At 33.8% G+C, this 18,001-nt stretch overlaps 3 protein-coding genes across 3 annotated transcripts; 1 reads left to right on the top strand and 2 right to left on the bottom strand.

Annotated features, from left to right (window-relative positions):
- The first annotated feature begins 624 nt into the window (after positions 1-624).
- Positions 625-4,734, top strand: LOC108197450 (1-aminocyclopropane-1-carboxylate oxidase homolog 3-like). Its single transcript, XM_017365077.2, has 3 exons — positions 625-1,193; positions 1,732-2,109; positions 4,259-4,734. Exons 1-3 carry the CDS (start codon positions 633-635, stop codon positions 4,505-4,507), a joined length of 1,188 nt encoding a protein of 395 aa, XP_017220566.2. The 5' UTR covers positions 625-632; the 3' UTR covers positions 4,508-4,734.
- A 310-nt stretch (positions 4,735-5,044) lies between these two features.
- Positions 5,045-9,162, bottom strand: LOC108197651 (zinc finger protein VAR3, chloroplastic). Its single transcript, XM_017365326.2, has 6 exons — positions 8,638-9,162; positions 6,722-6,839; positions 6,260-6,627; positions 6,031-6,162; positions 5,848-5,946; positions 5,045-5,753 (listed from the first exon to the last, which is right to left on the bottom strand). The coding sequence occupies exons 1-6, from the start codon at positions 9,054-9,056 to the stop codon at positions 5,294-5,296; spliced, it is 1,596 nt and encodes a 531-aa protein (XP_017220815.1). The 5' UTR covers positions 9,057-9,162; the 3' UTR covers positions 5,045-5,293.
- A 2,306-nt stretch (positions 9,163-11,468) lies between these two features.
- LOC108197415 (nudix hydrolase 17, mitochondrial) lies at positions 11,469-13,291 on the bottom strand. Its single transcript, XM_017365026.2, has 5 exons — positions 12,796-13,291; positions 12,576-12,690; positions 12,387-12,470; positions 12,112-12,240; positions 11,469-11,994 (listed from the first exon to the last, which is right to left on the bottom strand). Exons 1-5 carry the CDS (start codon positions 12,864-12,866, stop codon positions 11,866-11,868), a joined length of 528 nt encoding a protein of 175 aa, XP_017220515.1. The 5' UTR covers positions 12,867-13,291; the 3' UTR covers positions 11,469-11,865.
- Positions 13,292-18,001: the final 4,710 nt, after the last annotated feature.

Raw genomic sequence — 18,001 nt, 5'->3', positions numbered from 1 at the left:
AATATTGATATGGTGTGAGCGGAGGGAGACATGTTATTAGTCCAAAATTAGTATAAATAGTGCGGACTAAAAACCTTTTTCTCTTATTAATATATAAATGTTTGAGTAAAATATTATTATTATAATAAATTTTATAATATTTATTTTACATAAATTTTCGTATATTGATAATAAATGTGCAGTGATAACTTGTTTAAGCATTTGTAACTAGATTTTATACATTGTATTATTAATTTTGGATATATTCGTGTTAATCACGTGCAGATTTCGTGCAAAATATATAATTAAATAATTAAATATGTGAACAAATTTTTTTAAATTTTTAAAACTGACAAATTTGCATGATATTTATATCAAAAGTTTCAAATCGTATAATACTAACTGTTATTTAAATTTAAATATGATAAATAGTAAAGATATTTATGTAATATCTTTTTAGTATCTTTTTATGGTAAAGATACATAATAACTAATCATTCAAAAAAAACGTCATATTAAGAAGTCAAATAATATTATTCTTTTTACGAAGAGAGACCAAAAAATAAAATTAAATAGATGAGTCAAATATCAAATAACGATATTTTCATATACCACCTCTTAAATAAAATTAAGTAGTTGAGTAAAATACAAAAAATGGCATTTTTATATCTACCACCTCTTCGAACAAACCCTGTAGCACAGCTCACAAGATTATCTCCTCATAATACCAACCATAAAATCTCCACCATGTCAATAGCTAACGAACTCACTAACCAAGCTAACTCGTACGATCGACTCGCTGAAGTCAAACGATTCGATGAGTCAAAACTCGGAGTCAAAGGCCTCGTTGACTCCGGCCTCAAAACCATCCCTCGCTTCTTTCACCACCCGCCCGACACGTTACCCGCCCCGAAGTCCGACCCGAGGACCCGGCCCGATTACAAGATCCCGGTAATTGATCTCTCCGGTGATCGCGCTGCCGTGGTGGAGGAAATACGGCGAGCCTCCGCGACGCTAGGGTTTTTTCAGATTGTTAATCATGGTGTTCCGTTGTCGAAGATTGATGGCTTGATATCGGCGATTAAGGCGTTCAATGAGCTGCCGATGGAGATAAAATCGCAGCATTATCATCGAGAATTGGGGCGCGGGGCGTCGTTTCAGACTAATTTTGATTTGTTTCAGTCCAGAGCTGCTAGCTGGCGTGATACTTTGCAGGTGAGCACTTTTTCGAGGTGTGATTCGAGTAGAATCGAGTCGAGTTGTTTGATTTTATCGATCAAATTGACCGATTTTATAATTTGAATATGCTAAATTTCATTTATGGTTAAAAAATTGTAAAAAATGTCATAGTTCTAATTTTCTGTATTATTGTACAATTTTATAATAGTAAAAATGCATGCCGATTGTGGTTAGGTCAAAATTTGGCCAATTTGGCCGAAAAAGTTTAGTCAGTGCGGGGTATAGTGGAATGGAGGGAGTGTTAAACTTGTTTGACTTTTTATCGAGTCCAACCGAGCTTAATTAATAAAATGAGAGCTTGTAAGATTTATATCGTCTTTGAGTCATTTTGACATGAATTAAGCAATGGGCGGAATTATGAGATGCTGATTTAGGCCCTAGCTCTGGAATTTTTTCATGAGCGTGCCTGGATTTTAGTATAGTGAAATTTGTATGGATGTTATAAATTTAATAATCTTTTAAGTGGAGTATCGTTTAGAGTACTTATTTGGGACATCTTATTTGGTAATTGCAGGTGAGGCTAGCACCTACACCACCAGATTGGAACGATGTTCCGGAGATTTGTCGGAATGAGGTTGCAGAATGGGAAAAGGAAGTGGTGAAAGTTGGTGATGAGTTATTGGGATTGTTGAGTGAAGGATTAGGGTTGGAGAAAAATAAACTGAAAGAACTGTCGTGTTTGGATGGGAGAATGATGGTGAATCATTATTATCCTTATTGTCCACAACCAGATTTAACAGTTGGGATTACATCACATACAGATCCTGGAGTGGTGACTGTGTTAGTGCAGAATGAGGTAGGTGGTTTGCAGGTCAAAGTTGGGGAAGATGACTGGGTTGATGTGGAGCCTGTTCCTGGCGCAATTGTGATTAATATTGGTGACATTCTTCAGGTATATGCTTGCTAACTTTAGTTGCTTAGTAGTATCTAATAAATAAGCATCCTCTTTATTTGTTTTTAATACTTTTTCTGGAAGAAGAAACCTGAATACCCATCACTCCTTTACTTTTTCGTCCTTGCTTCAAAGATTGAACCCTTACAATTTCTTAGCTCTCATTGAACCCTTTTAGAACTCTATAGTTGGAATCATGTCAGCAACATATTAAAACAGTATTCATATTATTTATTCTAATATACAAATGAACGTGTAGGGTTCGAATCTTATCAACAAACTATTACTCCCTCCGTTTCAAATTAGATGTCCACTTTTAAAAAATCACACAGTTTAAGTAAAGTGATCTTTTACAAATTAGTTGCATTGAATGACCATAACATGTGGTATGAGGTTGATCTAGGAAATATAAATGGGAGATATGTGGAGTAGAATAGACTTTGGAAATATGATTTTGCATTGAAGGTAGAAGTGGACAACTAATTTGAAACAAATATTTTTTTCAAAAGTGGACATGTAAATAGAAACGGAGGGAGTATAATTTATTTTATTTGACATCTGTTAAAATATATAATTTCTTATTTAATCTCTCTGAACAAGTGGTATTAGACTTATATAGTATAGTTGACTATACAGTCATTCTATGTAAAATATTATAAAACTTATTGAAACTACTTAATAATTATAGAAATAGAGGGTTCAAATCTTCACATATTATTATAATTTGTTATATATTTTATTTTGAATCTCTTGAGAATTATTATATGTATATATCTTTGAAAATCTCATAACAATTATTAGATGAGTTCAATCCAGTTAGCATCCCCTAACTTCTCAACAAATGAGTTTTGATATACACAATTTTAAAAGAACGTTTAGCATCCTTAACTTTGAAAAAACGGGTCACTCTGTGAACACAGATTTTCCTCTAGTTTCATCGTTAACATTATATAGTCCAAGGAAATAATTGTCAAACAATTAAAAAAGATTAAAAAGAAATAAATTACACTATTTCTAAAGATCTATGGTTCCTGTCAAAACATCATGTTAAAATGATATTTATATTTTTAATTTTATATATTCAAATGAATGTCTAGGGTTCGAATCTCATCAATGGCGAGTTATTATAATTTATTTTATTTGAAATTGTTAATATTCAATTTTTTTTAATTTCAAATCTTTAGAAAATCAGTATTAGAGTTGTAATAGTATAGTCTAACAAACCTTCGGGTGTGTGAGTTGGTGAGAGCAAAGCATTTAAGGTTAGAAGGCGCTGCACAGTGAGTCCAGTTTACATGTGACATGAGGCCGTTTGTCGTGGTATAGCGTGGTACCTGGTGTGGTGTCCAGAAACTACACCTTTTGACCGTACTATAGTCTACTAAAATGCAGCAACAAACCATGCATAAAAGTTTGATATTTTTGCCATAAGCAATTTTTTGTTTTGTTGGTGGGTTCAATTTCTTCTTAGCAATACTTGTACTATTTGAAAGAGTGGCCTGTTTAAACCTCTTTATTTGGTCCTGTATTTATAACACTTCTTTCAATGCATTAGATTTTTAAGTATGTGGGGAGGGGAGTAACCAAATGAGGATTTGAATCTATGACCCTGGTTATGTTGAATATTGGGAAGGAGCTTTACCAGTTACCACTAGACTATTAATGAACATTTGTTACTATTACTTGTCCCTTTAACAATTCTAGCATTTTATTAAGACTTTTAGATAAAGTTTTATTAAGTATTAACAGGGTTTTTTTTCCTAAAAATATGTGTTTAATAAAAAAAATTCTTTTTATTTAAAATATATATTGAAAAGTAGTTAATTTTAAAATATCATTTCAATTCTGGTCGTGTCTTGCTGTTTCCTTTCCCATTAATGTTAAGATGTGTTTTCATGTGGTTACAGCATATATTAGTTATTACCACAATGCAGTGCTTTTTAATTCCGGCCATGTCTTGCTGTTCCCTTTTCGAGTAATGTCAAGCTGTGTTTTTCATGTGGTTGCAGTGTATATTGGTTACAGCCACAATGCAACTGCAGTTATTTTTGTATTTCAATCTTTTAGATATATCTTATGGTTTTAAAGGTCAGAGTTTTCTGTTTCTTTTTATTGTGGGGCTTATCTTCTCAATACAACTCCTTTGCAGATCATGTCCAATGATGTATATAAAAGTGTAGAGCATCGAGTACTGGCCAACCCACTTCAGGAGGCACGAATATCTATTGCAGTTTTCTTCAACCCGGGAATTAGAGAAAACATATATGGACCAATACCAGAGATTGTATCCTCAGAGAAACCACCTGTTTACCAAAGTTTTCCATTGACAGACTTCATGACACGATTCTTTACCAAGGAGTTGGGTGGCAAGAGTTTGATTGATTACTACAGACTCTGAGCACCCGCGGTCAATACAGAATAAGACATTTTATATACAGTTCTTGCAACCTATTATAAATTGTCTTCTACAAACACAATATTCTGTTAGAAAGATGAAAAAAATGCTGTACACTTGTAACGTACTCCTACAAATGGTCTAAATATGTCATCTCTAGTTTAAAAAAACTGCATCTGTAATAAATATTCAATTATTTATCGATATATGTCACGTGAAAGTGTCGTCAATCTTCAATTATTCATCGATATATGTGGTATGTAAGGGAGTAGAATGTGTTGAGAAACAACTACAAATGAATAAGTAATTCCAAATGAGCTTAATATGTATCTTCTGAGTAAGTTTGCACGACTTTTTCAATCACTTTATAATTATACAAATATTTGTATATTCCTGAGGAAATGACGATCAAAATATAATTCATTGATAATAATATGAAGATTTTTTAACAAGAAAATAAATAGATGTACATACGTGCGAACAAATTAAATGAAAATGAAGATGCCTACTTGCTGATTTATCGCCTGTTTGTATCGAAGATTTCTCAGTTGCAAAGAATAATATACAAATGGTATATTAGGATGCATACATGTGTTGTGTAATTTGTCCCGGAACACTTCATCAGCATCATTTCTTTAAAAGCGATCAACATCACAACAGAAAATGAGAACTAACCCTAATTTACATCAATATATGTTTGTGCTGATGAAGCAAAGAAAAAATGAAAAAAATAACAGGAATATTAAGAGAGTCTCAGCAGTTTTTCACAGAGCTAATTCTCAGTCAAAATTATCCACTACACCCAAACCACCCAGCCATCTCTTCATCTTGAGCCGTTTCAGAAAACTTTGGACGTCTCTCCATTATGGAAGCCTTAAACTCGTCAGCATTTTCCTTTGCTTCAACAACGTTCTTGTTCCTCTTCAACATTTCATGCTTCCACCTTGCTTGCTGCTGCACATTTTGAGACAGATCTGTCTTACCTCCCACCACTGGAAAATCAACCAAACTATGATTCACATTCCATGAGTCTGAAGCATCCGGGTCTTCCCTCCCATCGACAAATATCCACTTATTAGCCTTGGCGCCTTCAACTTGTCTCCCTTGTCCGAAATAAGGCCTAGATTGACGAATCTCTCCATTACTGTTATTTGTCTGAGTATAGGTAGGAAAAGAGTTGGATGCTTTTGCCCGTCTGTGATCACACTTTAAACATACCACATTTTTCCGAAAGTTGATATAGTTGCACCTACAAATAATAGATAGAAATTCTAGTTGTAAACAAACAATGCAGATATCCAGTTTGGCTTTTAATAGGACAAATGATATTTATATGAACTCACGATTCACATTCCCACTCCCCAGGATTGATTTTCCGCGGAGGAGGTTTTTCTTTACAATGATAACATCTTGTATTCTTCGCAAAGTTAAAGAAATTGCATCTGTCAAATTGCAAATCTTGATTAGAGAAAGGAACCACCAGATAGACATAATAAAGCAGAAGATAAATTTGTTTTTAGCATTACGTTTCACATATCCAGTCACCCTTCTTTAGTGGAAGATGATCTTGATCCTTCCCTAATTTTTTTAGTCTTTCTTTGTCTAATCGATCACACTGCAAGCACTTGATGTTTCTTGCAAAATTTAGAAAATTGCACCTGCAGAAGAAAAGGTAAACACCATAATGAACATTAATGAAATATTTGAACCAGATAACCAGTAAGCTGAAGAACATGAAACACTTTATATTATTACGTGGAGCATATCCAATCACCCTGCTTCATTGGAACAGTAGGGTGGACTGGACTTCTAACATCAATTTGACTATCTGTCTGGTGGACTGAACTTTTTTTTACAGATGACTTCCACTTGGAGGGGGGCCCTTCTGGAATATTATCATCAAGTTCAACCATACTGAGCTCCACAGAATTTTTCAGTATCCTTCGAACAGATTTCTTAACCCTTTCATTCAGGCATTGCTTGTTTTCGACCAGACCAGTGATGGAATCAAGCCCATATGTTAATACAAATCTCATGACGTCCACAGTTCTTCCCCATTCATCTTCACGTGCCTTCACATATGCTCTCTCGCAATCTCCTCTTAATGTGCAAGAGCTGCAAACCTACTAGAGTTCCTTTATTATTATAAAGCCCAATGAATAATATTCAGATTTAAAGCTCGATAGGCTAAAAATTAACAAAAAACTGAGCACATACAGTTCCTTCATCTATGCCAACAAGTGCCCTAAGACGCTTCCCAGAATTGACAACTTTCCTGTCCAGGCTGGGACATCCAGATCCTGCAATCACCTGAATATCTTTCCTTGATAAGTTCCTACCACCGAAGGAACAAAAAGATAATACAAAAAGATAATAAGAACCAGAACTTATAATCCTCACAAAAGGTTATCAACAAAATTATCCCCTCCCACTCTTACTATCACGCACATGACGAAACAGCATAAATCACTGTGGTAGAGTTATGATCTATGTTACTCCGACTCTTCTTCTATTTAGGTTGCCGTACCTGTGACTAACGCTCGGACACGACACTAATTTTGTGTCGGATCCTTTAACTAAAATGTTGACACTTTGACCAATTTAAAAAACAAATATGAGTCAAACTTACAATTCAGAAGAAATATGTGAGAACAAAGAAAGAAGCAAGAACGAGATTAAAGTACAGAAGACGCCAGCTTTGCAAAATCCCCTACAAAATCATGTCTAATCTGAGTTTTATTGTTACTTTTTTGTTAAGATGTCAACTTACCATACTTGTTTATTAGTAACCATGTCATAACAACCAGTAATTTTTGTAATTTATTATATGATGATAGATATATGTTGCAGATATTTACAAAAATTTTGGTGATTTATTGATCTGGTAATATTAAGTGATAATTATTATGGAGTTATTATAATGAGATTTATTAATAATTTTTAAGTCCACGCGTTATCAAGTTTTATTATGCGATATGTGTAAATTTATGTCTTAGGAATAAGGTGTCTTGTGTTTTCTTTTATGTTTTTCGTTTTTATAACCAAATTCAGTATAGTTCCTGATTTTTACAAAATATTTGTCATGTTATTATTTTTACAAAAATGTTATGAATCTAACAAGTTGACTCGTCAAACCGGAAAGCAGAACTTGATAACACGTGAAATTAAATATTATCGATAAATCTCAATATAATAACTCGATAATAATTATCACTTAATATACTGTAAATCAAAATTACCAGATTGATACATCACCAAAAGTTTTATAAATATCTAGAACATATATCTATCACATAATAAATTACAAAAATTCCCGGTTGTTACACTTGTCCAAAAATAGGACAATATCGCCGTGTCCCCAATTTTAAAAGTTTTCCAAGTCCTGCACTCGGATATGTGTCAGGTCCGACACTTTGTACCCAAGTCTGAGTAACATAGGTTATGATAGCAACACTTAGGAGAACACCATAGTATGGACTCCATAAAAATTAAACTAGCTGGATGTGGAAACAACTTTAACCTTAAAATAAGTCATACCAAGGTCGTATGTGCATCTCCTATAGGAAATATAATAACATAATCTACTCTCAGCTAATGTCACTACAAGTCAACAGTTATGAATAATTTCTAAAACTCGATATATGCAATAGTATCTACAGGCTTTGCCTAATAGACATCATATCAAAAGATGAACTGCTTAGAGCATCTCCAGCAGATTAACTATACCATGTCCTAAGCTAAAATTTTGAGGAATATGAACAAAAATTCACTACTGGAGATGTATATTTATACAAATATGACATGGGGAGAGCAAAATTTATAAGACCAAAACTCCCAATACCTTGAGGTATTAAGGAAAGGATCGAAATGGATCTTAAACATTAACAATACTCTCACCAAACGTGTATCGAGGGAAAAGGGCGGTCCTCCATAACAAACCCAATTACGAGCAAAAAAAAAAGAGTAATTAACAAAGTGCAAGAATATTGAGGCCTTAAGGGTAGGAGCATTCACCGTTCGAACTAAAGGGTTCTCCTACCGCAATCTCATTTAATGAAGATCAACAGATAAAGAAATTCAAATTCAAATTCTCACATAGTCCAACTATCAAACACATAGCACGCATGAACTACCTTATAAGATCAAACCGATGCCGCGCAAACTTAAGACAAGCACTCCGTATCCGATTCACATCCTTAGCACCCAACTCCCCATTGTCAAAAGGAGCACACCCAACTTCCTCAAAGTAGCCTTTCTTCAACAAATTCTCCATAAACTCCACCCATTCAGGCCAGTGGTGAGATATTTCCACCTCTTTCGATACACTTTCTCGAAGAGGTGGATCATGATCTGGGGTGTTGTTAATTGCTGGTTTTGATGATTGGAGGTCTTCAACTTCATTCAGTATGAAGTCTATTGCAGGGTTTGAAAATTGGGGGGATTTGTTTGGAGTGTGGAAATGGGAAATTGGGGTTTTGCAATGGGGGTTTTTAGTTAGGGTTTTGAGGGTTTGAATGGGATTGGAAACGTGGGTTAACAAGTGTTTCAGCATTGCACTAGGATTTTGAGCTGGGGTTCGGGGGCAGTTCTTGTAATAAGTGTTGAAAACTCTTTTGTATTCCGGCGGGAACAGAATTATGTACTTAATTAAGGGGTGATTTTAAGCATATGGATCAAATGTATTGATATAAAATTAAAAAAATTAAAATATACTAAACGACCTCATAAAATCAATCATTTTGTGAAGTGCAACAAAATCCATCAAACCGACATTTGAATATCATCATATTTAAAATCCTGATTAAATATCACCATCTTTTGTAACATAAATGTGTAATATAAAATTTTAATTTGAATATCCACGATTCTGATACATTTTTCAAATTCCAAGTTGAATACACTTGGACTTCATAATTTTGAAAGAAATCATTTAAGATTCTAATTGAATATAATCATAAATTTTAAATGAATAGTGAATAGTGAATAGGAGACGGCTTATTAGCGAAAAAAGAGGTGCTTATTATTTATCAAAGAATTTCTATGTGTTTTGAAATTTTAACTAGTTATCTGTTGTACCAGTTTATGTTATTAAGGAGTCAACAAATACTTATATTTTAGTCGGATGTGATAATTAAATCCATTATCATGACCAACCAACACTCGAATAGATGTGATCATCTTTCCAATCAAAAGGATTATGTTCAAAAAAAAAAACTTAGAAAAATAGAGAGGTCAAAGAAATTGTTTGTAATGCTGAGAAATGTTTCTTTCCAACCTCTGCAAGTAGCAAGTACATTGAACTATAAGATGTATACAAAGAAACTGTCAGTACATCAATTTCTGTTAAGCCTATTCTTCTTTGAAATCCCACTGTTTGGCAAGTAGTAAACAACTTCACCCTGGAACATTAGCAAACTTTAATCCCCAAAGTAGCTAGATACAATATTACAGAGTTCATTCCTCTTACGACTCCTAAGAGAATTCATGCATGAAAAAATATTTACGTGCACACATCAGTAATTGGATAATGTGTAACAGTCAGAAACATGCAGCAGCACAAATTGATCAGTTCCAAGTTCCAACTCTATCAACTTAGAATATATGTGGATACACAAAAGTGTACAGATCCATAGCTAGTTTAATTGACTGCTTCCTGTGGAAATAGTGGAATAGGTAGCTACTTAAGAAAATACTTTAATTGTCTATGAAAAGAACCACATCGGCAAGCAAGTCTATATTAGATTGGGTCCGGATCCGGGTCAGTGACATTCGTATGTCAGGACATATTATTAGCAGGAAAAAATAACTAGATGACTTAAACGTTATACCCAAGTTTTTGATGCATATGAGTGTCATGGTGAAGTACTCTCCCTCTTTTACAGTTGAATGCTTGTGCTCAAGAAAAGCGGCAAGGCCAAAAAGTCATAAATAGTGGTTATGATCTTATATATATTGATAACTCCAAATGAGAATTGTAATAGTAATATGATCAAATAACTTTATAATTTTATCATTTGTAATCGAATCAATCATAACATCAACCATGGTGGCCGAATGCCGATGGCAGGGCAAGAATCATCGAGGTGGTAGTGGCCGCCAATCAAACCCAACAATCTCCATTTCCTTCGACAAATATTCAAGCAGCAAATGCACTCTCTTTCTATTTTTCAATTGTCGTATGATTAATGGTATATTGATTTAACTGATAGGCGTGTACCTGCAAAACAATACCGGATGGGTTTTTTAGCCCCGCGATATCTCCGCGGTGAGAATAGGACACATTTGGAGAAGAAAGCAGGTAGAAGGCAAAATGGAATTATACTACAAATGATATGTTATGATTGGGGAATAAAATATGAATAAAGTGGAAGTAAGCAACCCAAAATTGTCCATCGTTGGTCTATTGATATATTTATCGGCCAATGATCGGACCTTGAGGTTTGTACCTCTCATCTTATCCATTAATTATATGAACATTTAGGTAAGTTTTTGTTTTAGATTGGGAACGTGTCCCCATGGTCTCATAGGAGAGGACAGAGGAGTGTGCCATCTAGCTAGCGTGTGTTGAGAATATCTTGGAATATGTAAGGCGGATGTTCCATGGTCTCGTAAGAGAGGAGTGTGTCCTTTAGCTAGCTAGCGTTTGTCACGAATATCACGTAGTGTGTAAGACGGATGTCGTGGTGCGATAATATTGACATGTCGTGTATAGACTCGTGAGAATATTCTCTTGAGGGGGACCGCAAGTCTCACAGGGGTGCGAGTATTCGGATCCGGATAACGATAGCAGTTTCCAAGGCTATTTGAAAAAGGGGCCGGAATATAATTGTTATGGCCTTGTTCAGATCTTCTGCTTAGTGCACAAGTATTGGGCGTATTATAGGCCATCGATACTTGTTTTTTGGACAACTGAGTTGGTAAGATGGTATTCCTCAGTACACACGCTGGGAATGCGATGGTAAAATGCATTGAAACAAAAATTATATATATCGAATTAGAAACATATTGCAATCGACACGTTTTTCATTTCTTGAAAGCCATTAACGGAATACATTCAGATATATACAGGTACCAGATTCTGATCGTCCAATTACATGCAGCCATTTGATGATCATCCGATATTATGCAGACCTCGTGGATTGACAAAGAAGAGTAGTGCTATTCATGTGGGCTCATTCTAATCAAAACTTAACACATGTCATTTTGTGAAAGATTTTGTACCCAATTCTGTGCATGAAGCATTTTCTGACAAAAATCCCTTGTATGTCTGGCTGTATGTCTGGCACCACGTATACTAAAAGTACTCCCATCGGTCTCATATATATGTACAAAATTGCGAAGACTTGGAGCATCCATTTTAATCAACTGAGGAAATAAGGTGAAACGTCTTCTTCTTGCTTCCGAGATTCACTCAGTCTGTCAACTAATTTATCCAGGGCTTCCTTCATCCAAGAAGCGTCGCAAACTTTTTTAGCTTCTTCGACGGTCATCTACAAAAACATCAAAACAATCAACATTTGGTAAGTATTTCATCAATTGAAAGACAGAATAGTAGTACATTACAATATTAGTATTTTTTTCGAATTCAGGCAGGCACAGAAACATACCCAAACTCTTTGCCGCGAGTTCTTCTCAGGCCAAAGATCGAGTTGTTCTGTGACAAGTAAAGGGAACATATAACCCTCATGATAAATTTCACGGCTTTTGCTTTTGTAACTCCATGTCCCTAATCCATGCTGCACCAAAAAAGTTACATCCGAGGTCAGATTAATCCAATGTTGATAACATATGATCCATTTAGTGCCTTTTTCCGATATTTCATAATTGGTCTGTTAACATGGTATCAGACGATAATAAACTAAATGCCGTTAAAAATACTCACTTGGACATGCCCAAGAACCCCAGCTTCTTCAAGGGATTCCCTAGATGCTGCTTCTTCTACGGATTCATCAAGCTCCCAACCTCCCTGCAAATCAACAACATAAACATATTTAATTAGCTAATTATATAAATAAATAATGCAGCACATATGAAATAAATTAGTAAATGTAATTAGGTGGCCTGTAATTACCTTGGGGAACATCATTCTTTCTCCTTTCTGTGAACTCACCACAAGCACTTCTATCAACTCATAATCATCATCATAAATGTCATGATCCCCATTTTTATATCTGTACGGAATACATCTGCAGAATCCAAATAAATCAAAATAATTAATATAATAATCTATACAGCGAGATCCAGATCAAGAATCATCAAGAAAGTCAAAAAAAAAAAAAAAAAAAACTCACCCAACAACAAGACGCCGGCCTTTGCTGTATTTCTGTAAATGCCTTCCCGTCCGAGAAACCATACACACCATTTTTACGTTTTACGGAAACTGTTCTCACCCGGATCACTGTCTGTCTACGTTGATACACACAAGCCTTGAGATGGAGCTATTAAGGTTTGTTGCAAATGTCTCTAAATATTTATAGACTTGGTTTGACGAGGGTGTTGTTAAATAGACACGAAGAAAACAAAAAAGGTGGGCGTTAAAAGAGCGTAGCGTTCGTGTGGGATACAAAATTGCGTGTTTTTATATATATTTATAGAAAAAATAGTATTCAGACAACAACTAACACAGCGTGGAAGCTTTAAATTTGTGAGATTTGAACAGGCTAAAAATAAAGTCCATGACATGTTGGGGATAATAATATTATAATATTATATGTTGGAATATTAGCTGGAAATTAATAGATAGTGTTTTGCGTGTTAGGCTCACGATCGACATCGACTCGAGTCGATAGCTGTTTATTCTCATCCTTCTATTTTTGTTATCCGAACTCGCCTGTCTTTTTCTCTGTGGCTTCTCAGAAGTTACTTTTTATGTCATCCTACTGTTGTTTTCAATTTTTATGGCTGTTAGTTGCATATATATTACGTCAGTCGACCGCATGCAGTTTGCTTAATTATTTGTAGCTGTAATAAAGTTGGGGTAAATATAAAGGGTATTATTCCCGACAACCGTGTCTCAGTGATATGATAGTTTATTTTTAAAATTATTATTTTCATAAATAAATATATAAATATTAAATTTTTATTCAGGAAAGAAAATCAAAATAATTTGTGAAGCTAAATTTTTTTGAGGGTCATGTTCTGTTTTAACATAAACAAGCAAGAAATACTCTCATTTCAAAAGAAAAAAAACCAAGAAATACTCACAATTTTTTATATTTTAAAACTTACTAAAAATAGTTAAATGATCTGATCACTTCTTCATTATACATTAAAAATCAATGGATCCCACCACTTCACTTATTTTTCTTTATCTTTTCCACTATTTTATCATATTTCTTAATCTCGATATCTAATCCATTTGATAAGAAATGAAAAAGACGGAAGGAGTAAAATATAAATATATAATTTATAAAATAACGGAGCTTGGTCGCCCATTTTATTATTTCACGCGGCTAGAATCTAGATGGCTAGATCTATATCGGCTAAGCAAACTGCAAACGTAACATCAAACGAGTCGGCTTCAAGTGGTGTGGTTGTTTCTTTGTTGGAGCCAGACATTTCTCTCAGCATGTCGCACTCTTTTCCACTCGCTTATCTCTATCTACTTTTCCAGTTTAACTTTTTTTAGTTGGGTTTCCACATTTAAAATATGTTGCCTTTAATCTTTATCAAATTGTTCTCTTTATCACTTAATTTCTTACTTTGGGTTTTTGTAATATGGGTAGGTACGTGCGACGGGACTGTTTTTGTCTTATGTGCAACAGTGCTGAAGGTGTAATATTAACAGTCGGGCTGGGGCATAAATTTTTATTTTAAATTACGAGGACATCTGCAATCTAATAAAATTCTTAACTAAAATTATAAATATGTATTATAAATAAAAATATAGAGATTACGGACATTCTCTTATCTATAAATATAATCAATCTCCAGAAATTTGTAGTAAGATTCTAAATCATTTGTTACTGTATTAAAATAATATATTTTATTCATAAGTTGTAACAATCAAAAACAATATTTTTTTACTATTATGACAAATTTTACATAATAGTTTTTACACGTTTAATTTAGTCAATCATTAATAACCACAATCGTTAAAGATGCTCTTATAATATTGGATGATGATAAAAAAATAAAAATAAAAACACATATTTATCTATAATTAATGGAGAAAAAGAATAATATATGAATATGAAATTGTTATGCCAAATAAGTTTGGTTTACATGTTAGAGCTTTCATATCTAACTTAAATTAAAAGAGGAACTAAGCCTTATAGAGTGATTCAGATTTTTCCTGGAACTCGTCCCCCAACAAATGGCATGATATTGATGTGAAATATTTGTATTAAAACTGTATATATCAAATATTTTTAATAATTCGGGATAATTTACACAATATATAAGAATTATTTTAGACAACAGCTTAAAAACCAAACAATTTTTTTCATTCAGTCAAAGTCAGAGTGTTTAAAGAGTTAAGGCGCATGCGTCACGTGCGTTTTGAGATACTGGCTTCCACAGTTGTAATTGTTTGGTATGCCAGTATGAATTTGTATGAAATGAGATCAATGGTTTAGCATCAAATACATCAGCATTATGCCGCAATCTCGTTCAATGCAATACTTCGTCAGTCTCTGCGTCATTTTAGCAGAACTCATAAGATCAAAATTATTGCTTCCCTCCGTGCCGTAGGATGTATGTATATGAATTTGATATGAAAATAAAAAAATGTATAAAGTAATATAGAGTGATAGAAAGAATTTTCAAAAAAAAAATAGTGACAGAAAGAAAAAAGAGAAGTAGATAAAATAAATTATAAAACTTTGTTATTTTAGAAAAGTATTGAAATATATAAAATAAAGTGGGATATCCAGGAAAAAAAAAAAAAAAGTGCATAGAAAGGGAGTAGTACTAACCTAGTAATCAATTGATCGGAATATTGATATCTGAGATTTATTAGTTGCTCAAGTCACAGAAGTTGTATTTCAAAAGCAATTATGTTAAGATCTGGTATAGTCCACAGCACGTTCAGATAAACAAACTATCATATGATCCATAATGTAAGAGTTCTATACGTAAAGCTGGAGTACAGAAACAAGTGATGAGAAATAATTGTGGGAAGAAGACATGTAAGAAGCAGAAACATGTGGGTTTGAATTGTCGACCTCGACCACACGTGAACTGGGAAAAACTTTTGTGTTTTATTTTTTGTTTCCATTTTCTCGTACTCCCTCTGTCCCAGTCAATTGTATACATTTCTATTTCACTGCTCGACACGCTTTTTAAGGCTCTTATAAAACATAGTTCTACAACTTATTTTTAAGATTTTCCTTTTTTGTATAAAAGTATAAATATTATACTTTTATACAAAAAAAGAAAATCTTAAAAATAATTTACAGAACTATACTACATTGAAGCATTAAAGTCCGTGCCGCGCCCCCGTCCCCCAATGTATACTATTGACCGGGACGGAGGGAGTATACTATTTGTTAGCCCCAACTAACACACCAGCTGCACGCCATTCGTAAAAAGCTATCTTGCTAACAACTCTCATTTTGTGGCTCTGTTTTGCAGTTTTGGCAGGACTATTCGAACGTAGTAGCTTATTCACAAAAAGAGAAACAATATTCGTGTATATGGAGGTCGATCTGGTGCAAAAGTTGGTTACTGCCTACCAAAGTGTCCACTTATCCCGGTTTTTTCGTACGAAGCTTTTGGCCAAACTTAAAAAAAGTGACTTCTGACTTAAAGTAAAGAAGTAGAGCAAAAGTGAGAAGTAAATAAGTTAATAAAATGTTTGGAAAAAAAACAGAAGCTATAAGAGAGAAGTTAGCATTCTCAGCTTCTTAAAAGTGCTTCTACTTCTCAACACAAACAAGTTAAGGAAAATAGAAGCCAGAAGCAGAAGTTGCTTCTAGTTCCTAACTGACCCTATATCTTAATTGTTCTTATTGAATTGGGAGTTGGACACTAAAAAGTGCACCACTACATCTGTTTTTAGGATTGAACAAATCGAATTTTCAAGAATCTAAGATTGAATCGAATTGAACCCGAACCGAATTTAACCGATTGGATTCAGTTTTTCAGTTCCGGTTGAATTTTGCGCATCTCTAAATATAAGTGACTTCGCTTCAAAATTGCCCAAACACTTTCGAATCCTAAAGGCTACCAACATTGACCTTCTGGATATAAGTTATATATGGATAAAAACACTTCCATTTATCCACAAGAATATATACAGTGGCTGCAGTTATCTTTGTTGACTAATTGCTTATTATGTCAACAAAACCTGAGTGCTCGTCTCTTACGAATACCTTGTGCTGTAGAGAGTGAAATTATAACATTAATAATAATATTTTAGAGCACGGTTGGATAGCTCAGTGGTTAAGACTTAAGAGCTTATCGGTTATAAGCCATATTTGTCAAAAAATAGTAATATTTTATATGTGTAGTTTTAGTCTTCCTTGTATATGTGTGGCGCCGAATTTTTTAGAAATACAAGATTAACCATATTCATTCGGAAAAACCAAAGGCCCTTTACGCAGCATAATGGGATGAATTGTGATCGACCCATGGGCCTATCCAATTGATTACTGGGCCAACATTTTCTTCTTCTTATTTTTGATAAGTGGGCCAATGTTTTCTGGTTGATGCTTTCTTACTGCAATATTAAATATACTCCCTCCGTCCCACCAGGTAGTTTACGTTCACTGTTTGCACGCATTTTGAGGCTCTTATAAAGGATAGGTGAATAATATTTTTTTAAATTTTTTTTTCTGAATAAAAGTTTAGACATCAAACTTTTTTTCAATAATTTTTTAAAAATTATATATAAAATGTAAGTATACTTTATAGGAGCCTTAAAATGCGTGCCAAAAAGTAACGTAAAGAACCTGGTGGGACGGAGGGAGTACGAAATATCTGTAAAATAATTACTCTGCACTTTTGAAAAAATGTAAAATAATTATTATTATTGTTTTTATATATAAATCATTTTCACATGAATAATTGTGTCAAAAATTAACGATACGTACTAAATGTCTAAAGTCGAGTAAACAGCCAAAATGTGTTGTATTTTATTTTGTATATCTTGAATCCTTTTTTTAAGCAATACGCTGACATCTTTCCATTCTGACTTTTTAGAAATATTTAACATTGACTTTTTTTAAAAATGTCAAAATTCGAGTAGGCATCCGGCATATCCTGATTTGAGCTTATTGAAACGTTATTTAGTTGACTCGGATTATTTTTAAACGTGTTCCGGTATTGATCAAAAGACTCAAGAGACAGTAAAACAATTTAATATCCTTCAAATAGATTAATATCCTGTGTAAAACAACTTATCTTTTTAAAGCGATTATTCTGATTGTTGGCTTATGGATTAAGTAAAGAGCACTCTCCATTAACAAAAAATACCCTGAATGGAGCTAATAGCTATAGTTAGGTCGGCTTGGGCCAATTAAACGATTCACTTGGTCTCCTTTGAACAAATTATGC

The sequence above is a fragment of the Daucus carota genome, chromosome 8, assembly GCF_001625215.2.
Source record: "Daucus carota subsp. sativus chromosome 8, DH1 v3.0, whole genome shotgun sequence".
Lineage (NCBI taxonomy): Eukaryota > Viridiplantae > Streptophyta > Magnoliopsida > Apiales > Apiaceae > Daucus > Daucus carota.
The sequence above is the reverse complement of the archived record's forward strand: the minus strand, read 5'-3'. Positions and strand labels throughout refer to the sequence as shown.

What these genes read in the sequence shown, in the direction of transcription:
- LOC108197415 (XM_017365026.2), bottom strand. Translation starts at nt 12,866, where the DNA reads ATGGTGTGTATGGTTTCTCGGACGGGAAGGCATTTACAGAAATACAGC. An exon ending in AAAGAATGATGTTCCCCAAG is followed by an intron (nt 12,471 to 12,575) that starts GTAATTACAGGC and finishes GTTGATTTGCAG; the next exon opens with GGAGGTTGGGAGCTTGATGA. An exon ending in ACTCGCGGCAAAGAGTTTGG is followed by an intron (nt 11,995 to 12,111) that starts GTATGTTTCTGT and finishes ATGTTTTTGTAG; the next exon opens with ATGACCGTCGAAGAAGCTAA.
- LOC108197651 (XM_017365326.2), bottom strand. Translation starts at nt 9,056, where the DNA reads ATGCTGAAACACTTGTTAACCCACGTTTCCAATCCCATTCAAACCCTC. An exon ending in CATCGGTTTGATCTTATAAG is followed by an intron (nt 6,840 to 8,637) that starts GTAGTTCATGCG and finishes CTTCGGTGGTAG; the next exon opens with GAACTTATCAAGGAAAGATA. An exon ending in TTGGCATAGATGAAGGAACT is followed by an intron (nt 6,628 to 6,721) that starts GTATGTGCTCAG and finishes GAACTCTAGTAG; the next exon opens with GTTTGCAGCTCTTGCACATT.
- LOC108197450 (XM_017365077.2), top strand. Translation starts at nt 633, where the DNA reads ATGGCATTTTTATATCTACCACCTCTTCGAACAAACCCTGTAGCACAG. An exon ending in GCTGGCGTGATACTTTGCAG is followed by an intron (nt 1,194 to 1,731) that starts GTGAGCACTTTT and finishes TGGTAATTGCAG; the next exon opens with GTGAGGCTAGCACCTACACC. An exon ending in ATATTGGTGACATTCTTCAG is followed by an intron (nt 2,110 to 4,258) that starts GTATATGCTTGC and finishes ACTCCTTTGCAG; the next exon opens with ATCATGTCCAATGATGTATA.